Source organism: Chenopodium album, chromosome 10, assembly GCF_948465745.1.
Source record: "Chenopodium album chromosome 10, dcCheAlbu1.1, whole genome shotgun sequence".
Lineage (NCBI taxonomy): Eukaryota > Viridiplantae > Streptophyta > Magnoliopsida > Caryophyllales > Amaranthaceae > Chenopodium > Chenopodium album.
In genome coordinates this window covers 8722636-8740889 of record NC_137843.1, presented here as the reverse complement: position 1 = coordinate 8740889, position 18254 = coordinate 8722636, and the positions used below count along the sequence as shown (strand labels likewise).

The 18254-nt window shown below is 31.9% G+C and overlaps 1 protein-coding gene across 1 annotated transcript; it reads left to right on the top strand.

Moving 5' to 3' along the window:
- The first annotated feature begins 10930 nt into the window (after window positions 1-10930).
- Window positions 10931-17887, top strand: LOC145563428 (GLABRA2 expression modulator-like). The gene is made up of 4 exons (XM_081623877.1): window positions 10931-11347; window positions 11437-11538; window positions 14749-15020; window positions 17212-17887. The coding sequence occupies exons 1-4, from the start codon at window positions 11029-11031 to the stop codon at window positions 17398-17400; spliced, it is 882 nt and encodes a 293-aa protein (XP_081480003.1). The 5' UTR covers window positions 10931-11028; the 3' UTR covers window positions 17401-17887.
- The last annotated feature ends 367 nt before the right edge of the window (window positions 17888-18254 follow it).

The following is an 18254-nucleotide window of genomic DNA, read 5'->3' as shown; positions in this document are numbered from 1 at the left end:
TCATATATATTGAAAACATCCTTCAATTAAGAATGATAAGTAACTCTCTATATATATAAAGGTTTAAGGGTGGTGTATTAGGTTCATACGATGTAAAAAAATTAATGTACTATAAAACATAAACATAATATTTAGATCCCACAAAAATTAATCAAATGTAAGCTCTTAACACACTTTGATATTCTGTTTGATCAATTAACAACTCATCTATTATATATCTTGGTCTATAAGTATAATAATGAATTGGCTATTAAATGGATATATATGTGAGAATTAGAGTTTTAGAGTATTTGAGTCAGGCTTTACCCGGATGGAAATGTCAAACACCGAGAAGAGTAGAGAACTAAGGATATTATAGTATGTAGTTCAAAATTTAAAACCAATTCCTCAATAGCTTTATTTATTTTGTAATACATGCTTTTAGCTTGTTTTTCTATTCTATCTAATTTGATTTGTGGATAAGAAAATTGCAACTATTAAGTGTTTTAAAACCTACATATAATAACATAGCATTAGAAAATGCAGACACTAGTACCAGTAGAATTAAATTTTTAGAGCCAGCAAAATGTCAGCTAGGATACCGGATGTATAATTTTACCAATAATCAAATGGATCACCAAATGATTGGGATAATAAGTATCCAAAAGAATTTATATGTTGGGCAACCATCTAACAGATGTTCTTAGACAAACTAGAAATTATTTAAAGCTGTCAAAAGCTGGCTTAGATTACTTTAATTTGTTTACATTGTTATCTCCTACATGTAATTTTATACTCCATTTTTCAATCATTTGCTCAACTTGTGCATTGTATTATTATGCTCCTTAGTCTACCCTTACCCATTCACTCCCGTTATTCAAGTGCAAGTCCGACAAGTCCAACGATTGCACTAGATCTTTTATGACCTCAAAAATATATAAAAGGATTTTAGAGGATTTACGATTAAATCACTAATTAAGGGTCTGTTCTGTTCACCTTATTTTCACTTATTTCAGGTGTATAAGTTCAGTTCAAATTTAATAAGTTCTGATAAGGGTTATCCAAGTACAAATTACAGCTAAAATAAGTTTTAATAAGTTCAAGTTTAGATAAGTTCATATCAGTGAAATCAGATGAATAGAATACATTCTAATCATAATAATCAACAAAGTACATATTTGGTTTTTCTAGAAGTGATCAAAAAATCGGATCGAGCCGGGCTTTAACACGATAAAAAAATAGCGAGCTTACCATGCCAATACGGGTTTTCCAGGCTTTTGCCCAAACCCGACCTAGTTTTGGGTTGGGCCATGTTGTACCATGTACTTAAAATTCACAGCATAATTTACGGAATTTATACATATATATCCACCATTATATCACCTTTTTCATGCATGGTAGGCTATTAATATTAGTTTATGAATGATTGGTGAGATTTCTTATAGCAAATTAATGAAATTTGATTTCCACAAGCAACAATGACAAATACTAGTATGTGACTAATGTTAAATTTTGAAGTATGTATTATGAGTTGTGAAAATTGGTCCGCTGACCCCACTCGAAAAAGTTGCATAGTGCTTACTTGCCAGAGGGCATACAAAGAAAGAAAAACCACTACTAGTAATGTAGTATATGTATTGTATATGTGCTGTTTACTTGTGCTTTCCAGCCAAAGATGGCTGGCTTAATTTTGTAACTTGTGCTTATTCCAACCCAATTGCTACCCACCTTAGTAAGACGGTTTGTGTTTTCTTCATTATAAATGGAAATTAAATATTCTTCGTTTTGCATGCATTCATAGGTTTAAGAATTGTTGTAACTTTTCCCTCCTATGATAGGTATTGAAGTATTGTACAAATCATACAACACATACATATTCTTTCAACAATTGTATGCTATGCCTGGACATTCACCTTCTTCCGCCATAATTAACTAGCTTCATAACACTTTGTTTTGTATACTGTATTCTATATACTCCCCCTATCTCTAATTGTTAATTTTCATAACGTCACAAGAATCTTATTAGTATAGGCCGGTAGAAATAGAGGTGACTATTGGCTAGCTAGCTAATATAGGTTTGTAGGCTTTCCGCCCTTGGAAGACCCTTTTTTATTAACAAATACTACACTTCCTACAGTGGCCTGGAATAGGAGAATAAAATAAGGTAACATTTAAACATGACATCTTACCGTGCCGGGCCGCCGCGGGCCGTGCCTGGGTGGGGCTCGTGCCGGGCCGGGCCTGCTTCCCAACGGGCCGTGGCGTTCCGTGCCAATTTTTCGCACACCCCAGCCCACGACACGACCCGACCCACGTGCCTGGCGGGCCGTGTCAGGCAGCGGGCCGCCCCGGTATTTTAATTTTTTTTTTAATATATATATATATATATATATAAAATCAATATATATATTTTTTTTGAACAACTTTAAAATTGAGTTTATATAAATAATTTTATTAATTTATGTTTATGTTTTTGTATTATTATATTACTCCGTATTATTTAGCAAAAAACAACAATGCATATAATTAAAAAAATTTACGAGTGCGATAAGCCGATAATACAAAAATTGATGAATAACTTATTTTATTATATGCCAGTACGATAAATCGATAATACAATAATTTATAATGATGATTAAAAACCGTACAATAATTGGTGAATAACTTCATTTATTATACGGAATACGACTGGTTTTAACGGCTATATTTGCACGGGTCGTGCCGTGTCGGGCGGGCCACGTGCCGTACTGGGTGGTGCCTGGCCATGCTTGTGGGTCGTGCCGTGTGCCGTCCCACAGGCCGAAGGCCGTGCCCGTGCCAAATTTCAAAATATTTGTTCACGGCACGGCCCACGGCCCGCAACTGGGCCGTCGTGCCGTGTCGTGTCGGACCCGTGCCGCCCGCTTGCCGACACGGCCCATGCCCACCTTTAGTAACATTAGCTTAATTAGTATGATAAGAATGATATTAATACAACAAAAAAAGATCAAGTCAAGAAAGATATTGATCTCAAAATGAGTTGGGAGAAAAGGCTCAATTACTGATTTCTACATAGCATTTGAGTCGAATTTCTCAATGATGTTGGATGAAAATTCATAACGAGTGTAAAAATTAGGTCGAGATAAGTAACAAGACTAATTGATACATTAGCAAAACAAGAACTAACAAGGTGTGAGTTACTTCATGTATGTCTTGGATATAGACACGGATTCAGGGAGCCAATTCAATTAATTTCTTGTTGTACAAAGTTGTATTATAAAAAAAAAAAAAAAAAAAAAAAAAAAAAAAAAAAAAATGTACCCTATAGCTTGAACATTTTCCTCTAATGGACGAAGTTATTGTTGGTTCAATTGATTAATCAAATAAAGATTAAAGAGGAGCTGAAGAATAGGATGACAGAGTGAATAAGGAGTTAGTTCAAAGCTATACTTCTGTAATCAACTAACGTTCATAGCTAGACTATTAGCAAATGATTTATCACAAGGACGTGTTCTGCAACAACACTTTGAGATACAATCTTCGTGGAATTGATTGTTTGGTTGCTCGGAATTGTTTGATTTGTTCAGGGTTGATTGCAAGATATCTGCAATGACTACGGCAGGTTCTTAAGCCCCAAGGATTAACCACATAACAAGTTGGGGCATAATATCATTAGAATTGTGATTATATTGCAGTTTATATGATTATATCCTAACAGAATTATAAACAAAATCAAATATAAAAAAGAAACACAAACTCTTTGCCCCCTGAACATGGTCTGCTAGCATTTACTTGGGCCCATTAATCTGGACTTCATTGGCCCCATGTTTCATAATTCTTTATGGCTAGACTCTAGTCTAGGCATCTTCCCTTACACCCCTCTCTAAACGCATTGTATAGCACCCTTTCCCCCAAATACCCACTTTCTCATAATATGCTCATATAGTAATCATATTATATACCAAAAAAAAAAAAAAAAAAAAAAAAAAAAAAAAACCCACTATTCTCATTTCACTCTCTATCTCCTCACCCATTTTCTACATTTTCTCTCTCTATAGTATTTTTGCATTTTCAAATCAGAAAATTTCTACGTATTTGCCGCAAATTATAAAAAAAAAATTGTTCAATTACTATAGAATTCAGCAAATCAAGGTTGAAATTCGAAGGAGTAAGTGATTTTGTTCAGATTTTGTTCGAAAAAAGAGTTATAAACCCTTTAATAATTTTTTGGTTGCAATTGTGTTACAACAACATCATCGAAGCTTGAAACATGGAAACAGAGTATGAATTATTGCATTTTAGTAATTTTTACTAATTTTCACTTAAAACTTAATAATCTAACAAATACAGTTTGATTTTTGAGTATGAGTATATTTTTATATATTATTTTACATATATATATATATATATATTTTTTTTTTGCAGTACGAAGGAAATTGTTTTCAGAGAAGAACATCAAAGAATATGGAGAAAAATAAGCAATAATTAAATTAGTTCGTAGTGGGGCTTTTTTTTTATTTTTATAGATGTTCATTTGTATTTTGATAAATGTTCATTTATGGAGTATATATTAGTATAATGTCATTCACATGTTAATAGATGATTAAAACTCCATAAATGTTCATTTATATATTGCTACACATAGTCATTATAATAATTTTCATTCTTTTTCAAAGTTTGGAGTGGAAAATTATTTTGATGAATGTTCGTATTTATTTTGGCGGATGTTTAATTACATAAATTTATATGGTTTTCACATATTAATATACGATTATCAAAATTTTGATAAATATTGATATTTGCTTTCATCTGAATATTTCATGCTCAATTCAATTTTGAGTTTCAATATATTTTATGCTCAGTAGTATGTCTTTCTCATATGGATATATGGTAAATCACATATTGATAGCTTTAAGAATTAACGTATATATTTCATATTCAATGATTGATACCTTTCACAGACATTTTTAAACTAATGCATGTTCATTTATATATTAATAGATGTTCATTTCCATATTCAATTACGAAAATATGTTCATTAATGTATTGATAGTTGTTCATTTCCATATTAATGGATGGTCATTTCCACACTAATATATGTTCGTTTATATATATTGATAAATATTCATTTCCATATCGATCATTTTAATTGTTATACTATTAATATATTCATATGAAACTTGGTTCATTTCAACACTTATTGTTGCTCAAATCTAACTAATAATTCATTTGTTTTTTTTTTCTATTAATTAAACAAAGAATCATGGATATAGTGAGTTAGACCACACAATAGCAAAGAAAAAAAAAGACGAAAACAATTGAGGAGATCAAACAGGCATGGATTTGCGCAACATGAACCAATAACACGAGCTTGAATTTTTCGATTTTGGATCGAGAAGTTTATTGTGTATAATAATATGTGTGAATTGTGTTGTATATTGTAATTTCCAATATTTCAATTTTTGGTGATATACGATTTCTGTTTGATTTTAATAAGAATGATAAACTTTTTTTTTTTCCGATCCCTAAGTAATATTATAAATCAAATCTTTCAAAAGCAAATATTTATTAGATAGTATATATATAATGTTCATATTTTTTGAAGACTTATATAATGTTCATATTAGGAAAACAACATGTTCATAAATAAAAAACTAAATATTCAACAACTTGAATTTGTGGTTGAGCATTTACAATTGTCAACTTTGACCCTTAATTCAATAACTATATTAGAATATATAACACTACATGTTCATAAACACACCTGAACGATCAGTAGAAAATTAAACTGTACAAAAGCTAAACATTCAATTCATTCTTGTATCAAGTCTCTCATAGGACCTAATATTTCTACACTTATCATCTTTATAAACCTCATTAGAACAAACAAATCTTTTCATAGAAAATGAGTATCCCTTCGCCTCTTACATATACTCCTCTCAACTCTAATTCCAAAACCTTTCATAGAAGCATATTCATTATACATTTTATAAGCATCATCTTTAGAAAGAAATTGTTTCCCCAATACTCAGACTGACTTGCTTCTTCAAAAATAAGAGCATCCTCTTTTCCCACTGCAATAATCAAACATGTAACAAATGAACACATATAATAGCAATAATGTTCAATTACAATAATGCATTTGATCAATTACAGTTAAATTACCATATGTAAAAATATAAATGATCATCTACAGTAACATAACTGAACATTATAAATAAAACTACAAAACAATGATAATCATTAAAAGTCACATGCACAAATATTAAAATATGTTCACTGGTTAGTATATAAATGAGCGTATGTATATAAAAGAATGAAAATCATTGAAATTCACATGTACGACATATATATTCAAATACTATAATAAACATATAGTTTACTTTTGAAAACATAAGTTAAACATAAATGAACATGTACTATTACAAAAATTAGCATTTTTTTAAGCTAAGATTATTTTTATGCGATACACAAAATTGGTAAAAATAATTGGACAGCAAAATAACAGTTATAGATGTTCATATAAGACGCACAAAACTGGAATAAGAAACAATTAAGTAATATGTTCATTATCAATTCCACAAGTTGAACATAAATATATGGTGGTTGGAAATAAATTTACTCATCTCCTCCTCTCCTCCTCATCAATCCTCTGATATAAACAAGTAGCTATTTTGTCTAACACAACTTTAACTTTGGCCACAATAATTGTAATTGTCGTCATCGCTACCGTTGTCGCCACCACCACAGTACATTAATACCAATTAAAAATCATCATCATTACAACCTTTGTGTAAATCTTCATCACAACCAAAATTAGGGAGTTATGGCTTAAATTTTCTATACTATTCATGTGCTATTTGCTTGTTTTTGCTTCGATTAAGCTTGTAGTTTGCTTTTTGAATTGATTGAATATAAGTGAGGATCATCAATATGGGTGAAAAATTTGTACATGTTTCATAATAGTGGGCCATCGTGTGTGATTTAAAGACAGCAACAACTGGGCCATGAGTAATTGCTTCAAGTTTCAAGACTCAAAAAAATTCATGACTTCATGGATTACCATGCTTAGATTGCTTTATTTATATTTTGTATTGTGATTGTGAGACAATTGGGTGACATATATCTTGGAATGTGTCTACTGGAAAAGAGAGAGAGAAAAAAAAAGGTGTTAATTTTAAGAAAATTGTTCTTAAAATGTCTTATCTAGGTTTGCTTTGATCGATTGTTTCCAAAAAAAAAGAATATGTTTGCTTTGATTTATTTCTATGTTACTTAGGGCTTGTTTAATTCACCTTATTTTTCTTATATGATCTGATGGTCTAATTTGATCAAACTTTGACCTTAAGTTTACGATAATCTATAAAGAAAAAAATATATCAAGTGTGTCTTGTTAGATTCGTAATAATGTGTGTTTTATTAATATGTTATTTTCACAATTTTTCGTTACGAAAGTAAAAATATCTAGCGATAAAACTGGACATAAAACGATGATCAAAACTAATTTTTTTTTCAAAATAAGTAAAAATAAGTTGAACTAAACAAGGCCTTACTTCATTCCCCTGATATTTAGAAAAGAGACATAAAGATGACGTACATGCTATGAACAATAATAAGGGATGACGCTAAATCCAAGATGAGGAGAGACATAAAGAGAAATAAAGAAAGAGACCAATGTGATGAGGAGAGAGAAAAAAAACATGTGCATATACGGTAATGTCGCAATACTTGTGAAACTTCATAAGATGGTAATTATTACAATGTTAGGGGAAGGAGGAAGTATTAGTTTTGCTAATGCGTTTAGGGAGGACTAACGAAATAACTCATGTGAAAATGTAATGGCTCATCTTATCCTTTTAGATCTTTTAAAATGACATATGATGTATATGGGTGGAGACTTACGTCGCCGTAAGGGCAAGTGATGTTGACGAGATTTGATCCCTCGTTTTGAATATCACTCCCTAAACCTTATTCAATTTAACTTGTTGATCATCCCACAGGGTTACAAGGTACACAACTCTTATAAAATTAAAAACTAGTTGATCATCCCACAAAGGATTACAAGGTACACAACTCTTATAAAATTAAAAAATTACGCAGTACAAATGTTGAGTATTTTACTACCTGCGTTTTTTATTATTTGCAACGATTAGATATTTTTCATCTCTACTTCATGTCAAATAGTTACAAATAATATGAAATGGAGGTAGTATAACGAATGAAGTATATAATTATTCAAGTATATTTGAATGAAAAAAATAGGAAATTTTGTCTAGAATTACCTTAAAGATAGGGTCATTTGTGAACAACTACCCCTTTTTTTTTAATTTTATTTATTTATTTATAACTATCCGCAAGTTATGAAACGTTTGGGTAGCACTACTAAATGACGTTTTTTTTTTGTCAAAATAAGATGTTACTGGGCTCACTTTTTCACTTTTTCCACCTAATGAACTCCCCTAATTATTTTCTCTCCATTCTCACTCTCTTCTTTCACCTTCTCATTTCACCTTAAACTCAAAACCTCCAAATTTATTTGAACCCATAAACCCTAATGCCTAATATGAATCACTACTTTAATTGAATTCAATCTCAAAGCCAAAATAACCGAAACCCATAACTCAATTGAACCCCCGAACCCTAGAAATCAAATCCCCCAAATTTATTTGAACCTATAAACCCTAGAAATAAAAAATACAAATTTATTTGAACCCATAAACCCTAATCTGAATCACTAATTTAAACCCTAAATATGTCAATTACATTCAATTAAAACTTGTAAACAAATACAACAAACAATGAATTAAAAGAAAGTGAAACATTGCCTGAATTAGTGAGAATTTGTATTTAATTGCTTGATTAACTTCTCTCGGATTTTTTGAGTCAGAATGGAGGGAAAATTAATTAGGAAGGAGAGATAAGGTAGTTGGGGGAGTTAGGCCCTGTTCACTTCACCTTATTTTTCCTGAACTGAAATTATTTTTACTGAAGCAAAATTATATTTGCTGAACTTAAATTAATTTTACTGAATTGAAACTATTTTTGCTTAACTGAAATTATTTTTACTGATTATCTATTATAATTCTTCTTTAAGAAAACTGAATTTTACTGAACTGAACTTATTTTTACTGAACTGGAATTATTTTTACTGAATTGAAATTAATTTTACTGAACTGAACTTGTATTTACTGAAGTGGAATAATTTTTATTTAATATTAATTTTTTAAGGTGAAACAAACAGGGCCTTAATTAGGTGAAAAAGCTAGATTAGATCCCGTGCCATGCACATTTTTTCAATCTTTGTCACGGAGTATCAATTTAAAATCTATTTTTTTTTAATTTTATCTCAAATCAAGCTACTTAAAATATATATATATTTTTTATTTTATTTATTTATTTATTTTTTATCTTTTTTAATGAAACAAAATTATATTTGCTGAACTTAAATTATTTTTACTGAACTGAAACTATTTTTGCTGAACTAAAATTATTTTTACCGATTTTCTATTATAATTCTTCATTAAGAAAACTGAATTTTACTGAAGTGCACAGATAAAAAACTAAGTTAGATCCTGTGTCATGCACAGTTTTTCAATCTTTGTCACGAAGTATCAATTTAAAAACTATTTTTTTTAATTTTATTTTATCTCAAATCAAGCTATTTAAAATATATAATTTTTTTTTATCTTTTTTGAATATATATTATATTGCTTTCTTCTATTTTAAACATGATGACATTTTTTTTTTAAAATTTCAAATAAAGATAAATTTTCATTCGCCAACTATGTTAAGTTGAAAAATATATATTCATGATTTTTTTTTTTACTATAAATAATCATTATATTTCCTAAAAAAAAAAATAATCATTATACATTAAAAAGTAGTTACTAATATAGGAATTAATTTAAACAAAGATATGGTTAGATATTTAAGCTAATAAATATATTATTCTATAATATTTTTTCCTAAATTTTGGAAGTAAATATTTTGCGTATATTTTCTATCAATTTTTTAAAATATTTTTTTTTTTAAAAAGCCAAATATACTAAGGACATACTAGAAGATGACACGTGACATTAATGGTCTGTCTTTTAGTATATTGTTATTGATGATTGATTGAAAAAGTGGGCACAATAACGTCTTAATTGGATGGAAAACGTTACTAAGTAGTGCTACCTAAACATTTCATAACTTATGGATAGTTCTAAACAAATAAAAAAATGGGTAGTTGTTCACAAATAACTTAGGGTTCGTTTGACATTGCTGTGGTTTTCTGTTTTTTGGGTTTTTGTTTTTTAAAAGTATATGATATATGTCTATAATGAATCAAAAATTATTTAAACTTATTAAAATCATGATAATTTTGAAAACTGACAACAGAAAAATAGAATTACCTTTTTCTTGTTTCTTGTCTTTGGTTTAAAAAAACAAAAAATTAAAAACAAAAAATAATGTCAAACAAGCTCTCATTTGGACAAAATTTCCAAAACAATACTCCCTCCGTTTCATTATGTTAGTCCCATATACTATTTTGGGCGTTTCAAAAAGATCTACCCATATTGAATATATTTCATTTATAACTAGATTTTTTTGGAATTAATTGGTTGTGGATTGATGACATGACTCTAAGTAAGGAAATCTTTACCTTAAATTATGCAATTATAACTTGTGTTTTCCTCATAAAAAAAGTTAAATAAGATACACTAATTATGATTTATGTTTTACTTTAATGTTAGATTTCAAATATATTTCTTTTCTTATTTTATGTGATTGATTCCATGTGGGACTAACATTATGAAATGGAGGGATTATTTACTCGTAATAGTAAAAGTGGGTAAAGCAAAATAATTGGAAAAGTAATGACATTTGTCGTTGGTATTTGAATGAGAAAGAGAATTCAAAAAGACAATCACGGCTAAAAAAAAAAAAAAAAAAAAAAAAAGTTGAATTCCACTCTCTTCTCATTTCTCCTTAATTCCAACACCCCCGCTTTTTTTTTTTTTTTTTTCCCTACAAATCAACAAAATCAAACCCACCGTTTTCCGATCCCCAAATCTTCAATTCGCCGCCATGGAAGACGGTAAACTCGCCGCCGATGCGACTCACTCCGTTCCATTAGACGAGGTAGCGTTGCATCACGAGGTTGATCTCGAAGACGCACCTAAAAAGTCGCCGGAAAATGACGTCACTCTTGACGTCACCGGATCGCCGGAGGATAAATCCAAGGCGGCGAAATCGGTTAAGTGGAGCGAACAATTGGTGTCTGAGTCGACTTATACACCTTCAATTGAACCTGATTCTTCGCCCAATTCTCACTCTTCTCGTGGATCTAACCCTTACGTTTCGCATTCGTCTTCTCCTTCTCTCTCATCTGAACCCACTTTTAAAGGTATTGCTATTTTGATTGAATTTTGAGGATGTGAAAAACTATATATTATACGATTTTGGTTTTGATTTTGATTTGAATTTGGGGAACAGAAAAGATGGATACGGTGAAGAATGTGTTGGGAAGATGGGGGAAGAATGTCAAGGAAGCTGCTAAAAAAGCTGAGGATTACGCCGGCAATACCTGGCAGCATTGTATGATTCATTTCTTACCCTTTTTCTGGATTTTTGTTTATTGATTTTGTTATATTAGTCGCTTCTTTTTGCGAATTGTCAGTAAATTATCATTATTTAAGGCTGCAATTGATTGAAATGTCGGTAAATTATCATTATTCTAGGGTGAAGTGATTACATTCTTGAATATAATGTAGTAGATTGATGCTTCGTATTCTTAATTTGACATTATATGCAATGATTTGATGTTGTACATGGATCAAGAAAGAAAGTTTCTTCCTGTAGGATTGGCTTGTTTGGTTAGTGACGTGACAATTTGGGTTCTTTTTTTTTTTTCATCATTTGCATATAGTTTGGGTTCAGTGCAGTAATCATACTTCTCATGTGAATAAGAACTTTTCGGCTTTGTTGTGATGTTGGGAAATCTACAATTAGGAATACTCTTTATTCTTCATCTATCTTTATTTTATTATTTGTGGTATATGTATGATGGACAATATCAATAAGGCTGTAGTTATTTATCTGGGGATATATAGGTTAATATAACATCATCATCCTCAATTGAGCTCTCTCCTTGTTGAAATCACACAAATGCCAACTACTATAGGAACTTAGGAAGTGCTTTAGCATGGGGAGATTTTCTTAAAACAAAAACTCAAAAAAATTGTATGTTGTTTCGAATTGTTGACTTGTAGCCAAGTTACTTCAGTATGCCTGCTTACTAAGAAAGTTTTGGTGTCCAGATATTTGCCAAGTCAACTTAAAATCCCCCACCATAAAACCTAGGAAATTTTAATGGTGAAAACAAGAGTTTATGATAATTTACAAAGCCTTATTTCAAAAAAAAAAAAAAAAAAAAAAAAAAAAAAAAAAAATACCAATACGAGAGACGAATATATGTGGGCAAATAAGTGAAATCTAAGCATTTCATGCCAATTCTTGAGATTTTAAAGATATGCCAAAGTTGTTAGTCTCTGGTATGGAAAGTGATGTATTGTGCCAAAGGAGATGTGAAAAGGATGAACCACTAGACAAATTGTTTTATGAAACTGGATGAGAAGGAATTGCCTACATTGAGTTTAGTATTTGGGTATATAGAAGAATAGAGATACTAGTTAATTTGCTTTGAATAGAGAGGAACATTAAAAAATCTATATGATTTGCAACACACCTTTAAAAGTGAAGGGAAATTCTTATAGACGTGTTTGCTAAGATCTAAAAAGGTTTCAAGAAGATTGTATTTGGAACTGGATGTGGTACCTTGAGAAGCTATAATGCTAATTGTTAGTGAGGTATACATTCTAGATAGGATGTACACACTTTTCTTGTGGGATAAGATCAAAAATAAAGTTCTAGAAGTAAGATGCCATGGGAGGTGTCCATTTACTGAAGATTATATAGATGGGAGATGTGAGAACAACTTAGTTTTACTGTATTCAATAAAAATGCTTACTTGATGAGTTAATGGCGGTGGTTGATGAAGGAAAGAGAAAAGGTAAGAAAACACTGGGTAGAAGAAAAATGGGAGAGGAAAGAGAAATGCTAACAGGCTGCCGGCTTTCATCTTCATGTCATTAGGCATGTTATTTTGAGTAGTAAGGTATTTTTGGGAATGAAATAATAACCTTAAGGCTACCATAGGCAATTTCGAAGTATGCTATTTTGGGCTTTTTCTTCTAAATTTCCAGATATATATCTACTGATTTGGGTCATTTGGATTTTACACTACTAGTCTTGGCTAGTCAGGATTTCGGATCTTTACTACTAGTCTCAGCTAATCAGGGATTAGTATTGGAAAGATGATGAATATTGGGTGAGATTGAGTCTGCAGAAGCTCTCTTATAGCTTCAACATTCCCTGTTGACAGGCCTTTCTGTCTTCTATTAGCGCTACACTGCGTACTGGTTTAGTCTACTTTACATGTACACAGTACCTGACTCCATTGTCTATGTGCTTGCTTAGTGGTGTATTTTCAATGTATAGCTGCTTTTGCAGATATAGTTTTGATGAGTTACACTAGCGGAGTTTAATTTTCAATGTATAGCATTGAGGTTGCAGTATGCCAGTATGCACTATGTGGTATTGCTCAGGCTGGCCTTTGTATTGGCTATAAGTGCAATGCAGCTGTTTGCTTACTTGCTTTTGCTTTAGAATGGGATGTCATTAGAGCTGACTTTTCTTATCTTTGCCTTACATAATATCACAGTGCTTCCTCTGAAAACAGTGGAGCAGCGATAAGCCGATCAAATATGATATGTATGAGAACTACATGTTGAATTGAAAGCGCAGATTATGCCTACTCTGATTTGCTTGTCCTTTTTCACTCTTGGACTTTCATGTGTTTCTTCTTTGGGAATTGAATTTAATGTATAGGATAGGCAGATTGGGGTTTGAAATGTTTCATATGGTGATTAAAGGAGCCAAGGAGGAGTTGCTGATAAGTCATTTGGTCACATGGATAGTAATTGGAGAAAGCAATATTACAATGGCTTCCAACTTCCACATATCTTGGTTATGGTCTTTTACTTTCAAGCAAGCTTAGTTATTTGGTGATAATAGTGACAAGGAGAGAATTTAGACTGTATGGTTTCCACATTATTTGGTTTATGGTCTTTTATTTTTGAGCAAACCTAGATATTTGGTGAAATAGTGATAAGGAGAGAAGACATATAGTGAGCACTGAGCAGCTAGTTTGTAAAAATAGGATTCCAGTAAAAAGTAAGTAGAAGCTTAAACGGTATGGAGGTTGGACAGTGAAAATTTAGATTCTGGGATAGCTGTTGCTTGCCTGGTTGTGATAAGAACACACAATTTTCTTCCTTTTGAAACTCTTATGTGGGATTTACAAGTCGGATTGAAATTTAAGCATACTATTTCCATTACCACTTTTTTTTTTTTTGGTGGGGGATGAGGGGTTGATTCACTTAATTGTGAGGCTTTTTTGTGAAAGAAAAGCCTATCCTCATTGAATTAATGAATTGGGAGTAGACTTACGAATTTGATTTCATAAAGATATGGCTCCCACTTTTGAGATTAATTGTGATGCATTCAGTGGTTAAAAGCAATACAGTGAAGGTACTTTCTTGCAATTAAAGGTTTTGGTGCAAGTTGGTACACTTTCCCTTTCTATTTCATATTCTAATATTCTAAATGCTAAATGCTAAATGCTTGTGGCTTACTAAAAATACCAGTTTTATCAGTTGACATATTTTTCTGTGTGCTTTTTGGTAGTAAAAACAAGTCCTAGTTTTGCTGATGCTGCCATGGGAAGAATTGTACACAGCACTAAAGTTCTAGCTGAGGGAGGTTACGAAAAAATCTTTCGTCAAACGTTTGACACAGTTCCTGAGGAGCAGGTTCAGGATTGTTATGCATGTTACTTGTCTACATCAGCTGGCCCGGTGATGGGAACATTATATGTCTCTACAGCCAAGCTTGCCTTTTGTAGTGATAACCCTCTTCCTTACAAAAATGGTGATCAGACCGAATGGAGCTACTATAAGGTAAGAAAAATTGTATAGGCTATATGGCTGTTGAAATATCTATATTAAGTCTCATTTTTTTATTTTTTTATTTTTTTTTTTTCATTTCAAGGGGTGGAAATAATTAACAATGATAAAGAATAGAAGTGAAAGGCAGGTCGGTTGGTAGAACCTGCTAATACATTAACGTTTGCTTATTACCCCTCTCTCTCTCTCCCCCTCTCCGTTGGCTTATTACCCTCTCCCTCTCTCTCTCTACCAAAGTTAAGGGTAACTCATCATTTGAATTGGTGCTAATAGAATAATTCGTAATAAATGATTGCAAAGTTTGCTAAAGCTAGTTATCACAATTATATTATTTTAAATCTAGTAGATCATATAGCAAGCTTTGAGGAATTTAAGATCTTTCCAATTTGTTTGACTTTTAATTTAAGATCTTTCCATTTTGTTGGACTTTTTTTTCTTATGTGATGTCAAAAGTGAATTCTCTTTATGAGAGAGTGCATTTTGTTAGAATGTGCTATGAGGCAAGTGGAAGTTGTGCTACATTATACATTATGGCATTATGCTTGAAGCATCCTTCATACTTTTGATTAGGAAAACATCCTCTGATATGCCGTTCATGACTTGATATAATCAAGGATATTAGTGACGATGCTGACTCTGATGTTTATTACTCGTTTGAAATTTCAGCTTGTCCAAAACTATATGAATATGAGTTGTTTCCTGCCTGTCTTAGTTCTATGATGATTTCCTTCGGGATTGGATATATTTCTTGACCTTCAAATACTGTAGTCTTATAATACACGAGCATCAATAGTAAGTTAGTAACTCAGGTGTACTTTTATTTAATTTAGACTTTGGTGATGTCAATTTAGGATAGTATGTAACATTCCTTACATCCTTTATAAGTAATAACTGTTGCTTTGGGGTTGCAAACAAAAGCTCCTCTAAGTATTGAAAAGATAAATATAAGTTGGAAATAAGGATTTTTTCCCCCCGCCCAATTTCCACTTGTGCTACATTATGGCATTATGCTGGATAACACAAAAATTCTGGAACCTTATCAAGGCTCTTGTTTTCCTGTGTTTGTTCATCCCACTTTCTCCTCTCACTAACCCCTTAAATGGTTTTTTTTTTTACTCCATGGCCAGGGGATGACTGATTTCGTTGGTCATTGATTGGCTGTCTTAGAGGAATATTAATAATAATGCATTCAATGATGGATTAATGTTATATTATCTAAAGTAATCGCTGTTTTGTATTGGAGTTTGTAAGAAAAAAAGAAACTAATTTTTACAATCCGAAAGAGTTTCTACAATTATTGTCAAGAGATGAAATTTGTTGATAGATGTTCGTAGATTATTGAAAACTCCTACTGGTCAAGGTTGGCTTTAGTTGTGGTCTTGTAAAATAAACTTGCTATGTGAAATAACGGTTTATATAGAAATTAACGCCAGTAGCGGAGGAAAAAAAAAGAAAGAGATTCTGTTATTTTCTGATGTTCTGACAAGAGACTGATTGGCACCCCTTTAGGCTGCAGAGGGCTGGAATCAGGTCTGTCTATTTTGAGGTTTGTCTACTTTGTATGTTCATGAACTAAATCAGCAACTGAGGAGCCAAGGATCCGCTATGTTCTACTTTGTTATTAAATTTGTCAAGATATGGCTACCTTTAATTCTAAATGGTTGGTTTAGTAACCAATCCATCGCCAATGGAGTTGAAAGAATTACCTAGTATTCCAGGATTTCCACCTCTGGTTATGATGTACTAAATAGAAAATTGCTCAATAAATTTCCCCTGCTCATTGTGAAGCTGCAGGAGCAATGCATTACTGCCTCTCTGTAACTTGCAGGGGCTGTATATATATGACCCCCGCATCTCGTTTAGGTGGGAAACTCATTTATTTGCCCTCGTATTACTCAAGAGGTTAGCGACCACCATATGTTTTCATTAGGCACTTCTGATTCTCTGTGTAAATTTCAAATAGATAGTTTGTACTAGGTATGGGAAAACGATTTTCTGCTTGTAGTGTATCATGTTACTATATGTATTGGAGTGGTTTAGATTGCGCACTCTTTGATATATACTTGTATTTTTTTGGCATGGCGTATCTGAAAGGTCACAAAAGCCATCTTTCTGATTATATCATGTTAACCAGTTCAAGTGTTTGTTGATTCTTACAGCAGTACTCTTGTCTTTATTTGAATAGGTAATCATTCCATTGCATCAGCTTAAAGCAGTTAACCCTTCTTCAAGCCGAGTAAATACAGCTGAGAAATATATCCAGATAATATCTGTTGACAACCATGAATTTTGGTACATGGGTTTCTTAAATTATGACAATGCTGTGAACATTCTTCAAGGAGCTTTGCAATCCAGGGATATGCAATCTGTATGAGACTCCCTTTTTGATGAAGAAGCCTCTTGGCATTTTAAGATGTGCTTCAAGTTGCCTATAAAGCTTGTTATCTATGCCCTGCACTGCTGGAAGAGCATTAAGAGAAATGTCCAGATAAGTGACCGTACCTTTCTCCGGTCTCATTAATATTTTCTTATGCTCGTGATCATAGGTTTGATGATTTAGTAGTTTATGTGATTCTTTTGGGAGGCTAGGAAATCTATTAACTATATATACTTGTTCGAGACCAGATGGTTGTAATTTTGCACTGTGCAACTTACCTGGCTATAGTAGTATGAATAGCGTTTTTTAACTACTGCATATGTTTTGGTGCCTGACTGGCTGTGAAAAAGCTTTAGAGCTTGAATTGGCATGCCTTAAGGAAAACTTTAGTACTTGTATGAGCCATGAGGCATGCCAACCAAGTTCTCGAACTTCGCTGCCCCAAAGTTGTGATTAATAGAAATTTAACTGCTCTATGGTGGAATCACTTACTTCCTTTGCTACCTTCAGAGTATTTCAAAATAATACTTCGTACATCAGATGTAATGTGATAGTCAAAATTTGTATAGATTTTGAAATTACCTTGTTTTGTTTCCAAATATATTCAAAAATTTACTACTCTCGTATATGATCATCAATTTTACGAGTCTTGGCAATAATACTAGTAATAATTCGTAATTGAGCAGGAAAGAAGGGACAATAGAGCACTTTTCCTTTTCCGGTGGGCGGGGTTGACGGTCAGTTGTAGGTAATTGGTTAAGTAACAATAAGTTTGTTTGGTAATAAATAGAGTAGAGTACTATCGACTTGTAGACATTGAATTCTTTGGAATCGATGTAGAATGTACAAAG

Coding starts and splice junctions, on each gene's coding strand:
- LOC145563428 (XM_081623877.1), top strand. CDS start 11,029: ATGGAAGACGGTAAACTCGCCGCCGATGCGACTCACTCCGTTCCATTA. Junction 11,539..14,748: donor CGGCAATACCTGGCAGCATT/GTATGATTCATT, acceptor GCTTTTTGGTAG/TAAAAACAAGTCCTAGTTTT. Junction 15,021..17,211: donor CCGAATGGAGCTACTATAAG/GTAAGAAAAATT, acceptor TTATTTGAATAG/GTAATCATTCCATTGCATCA.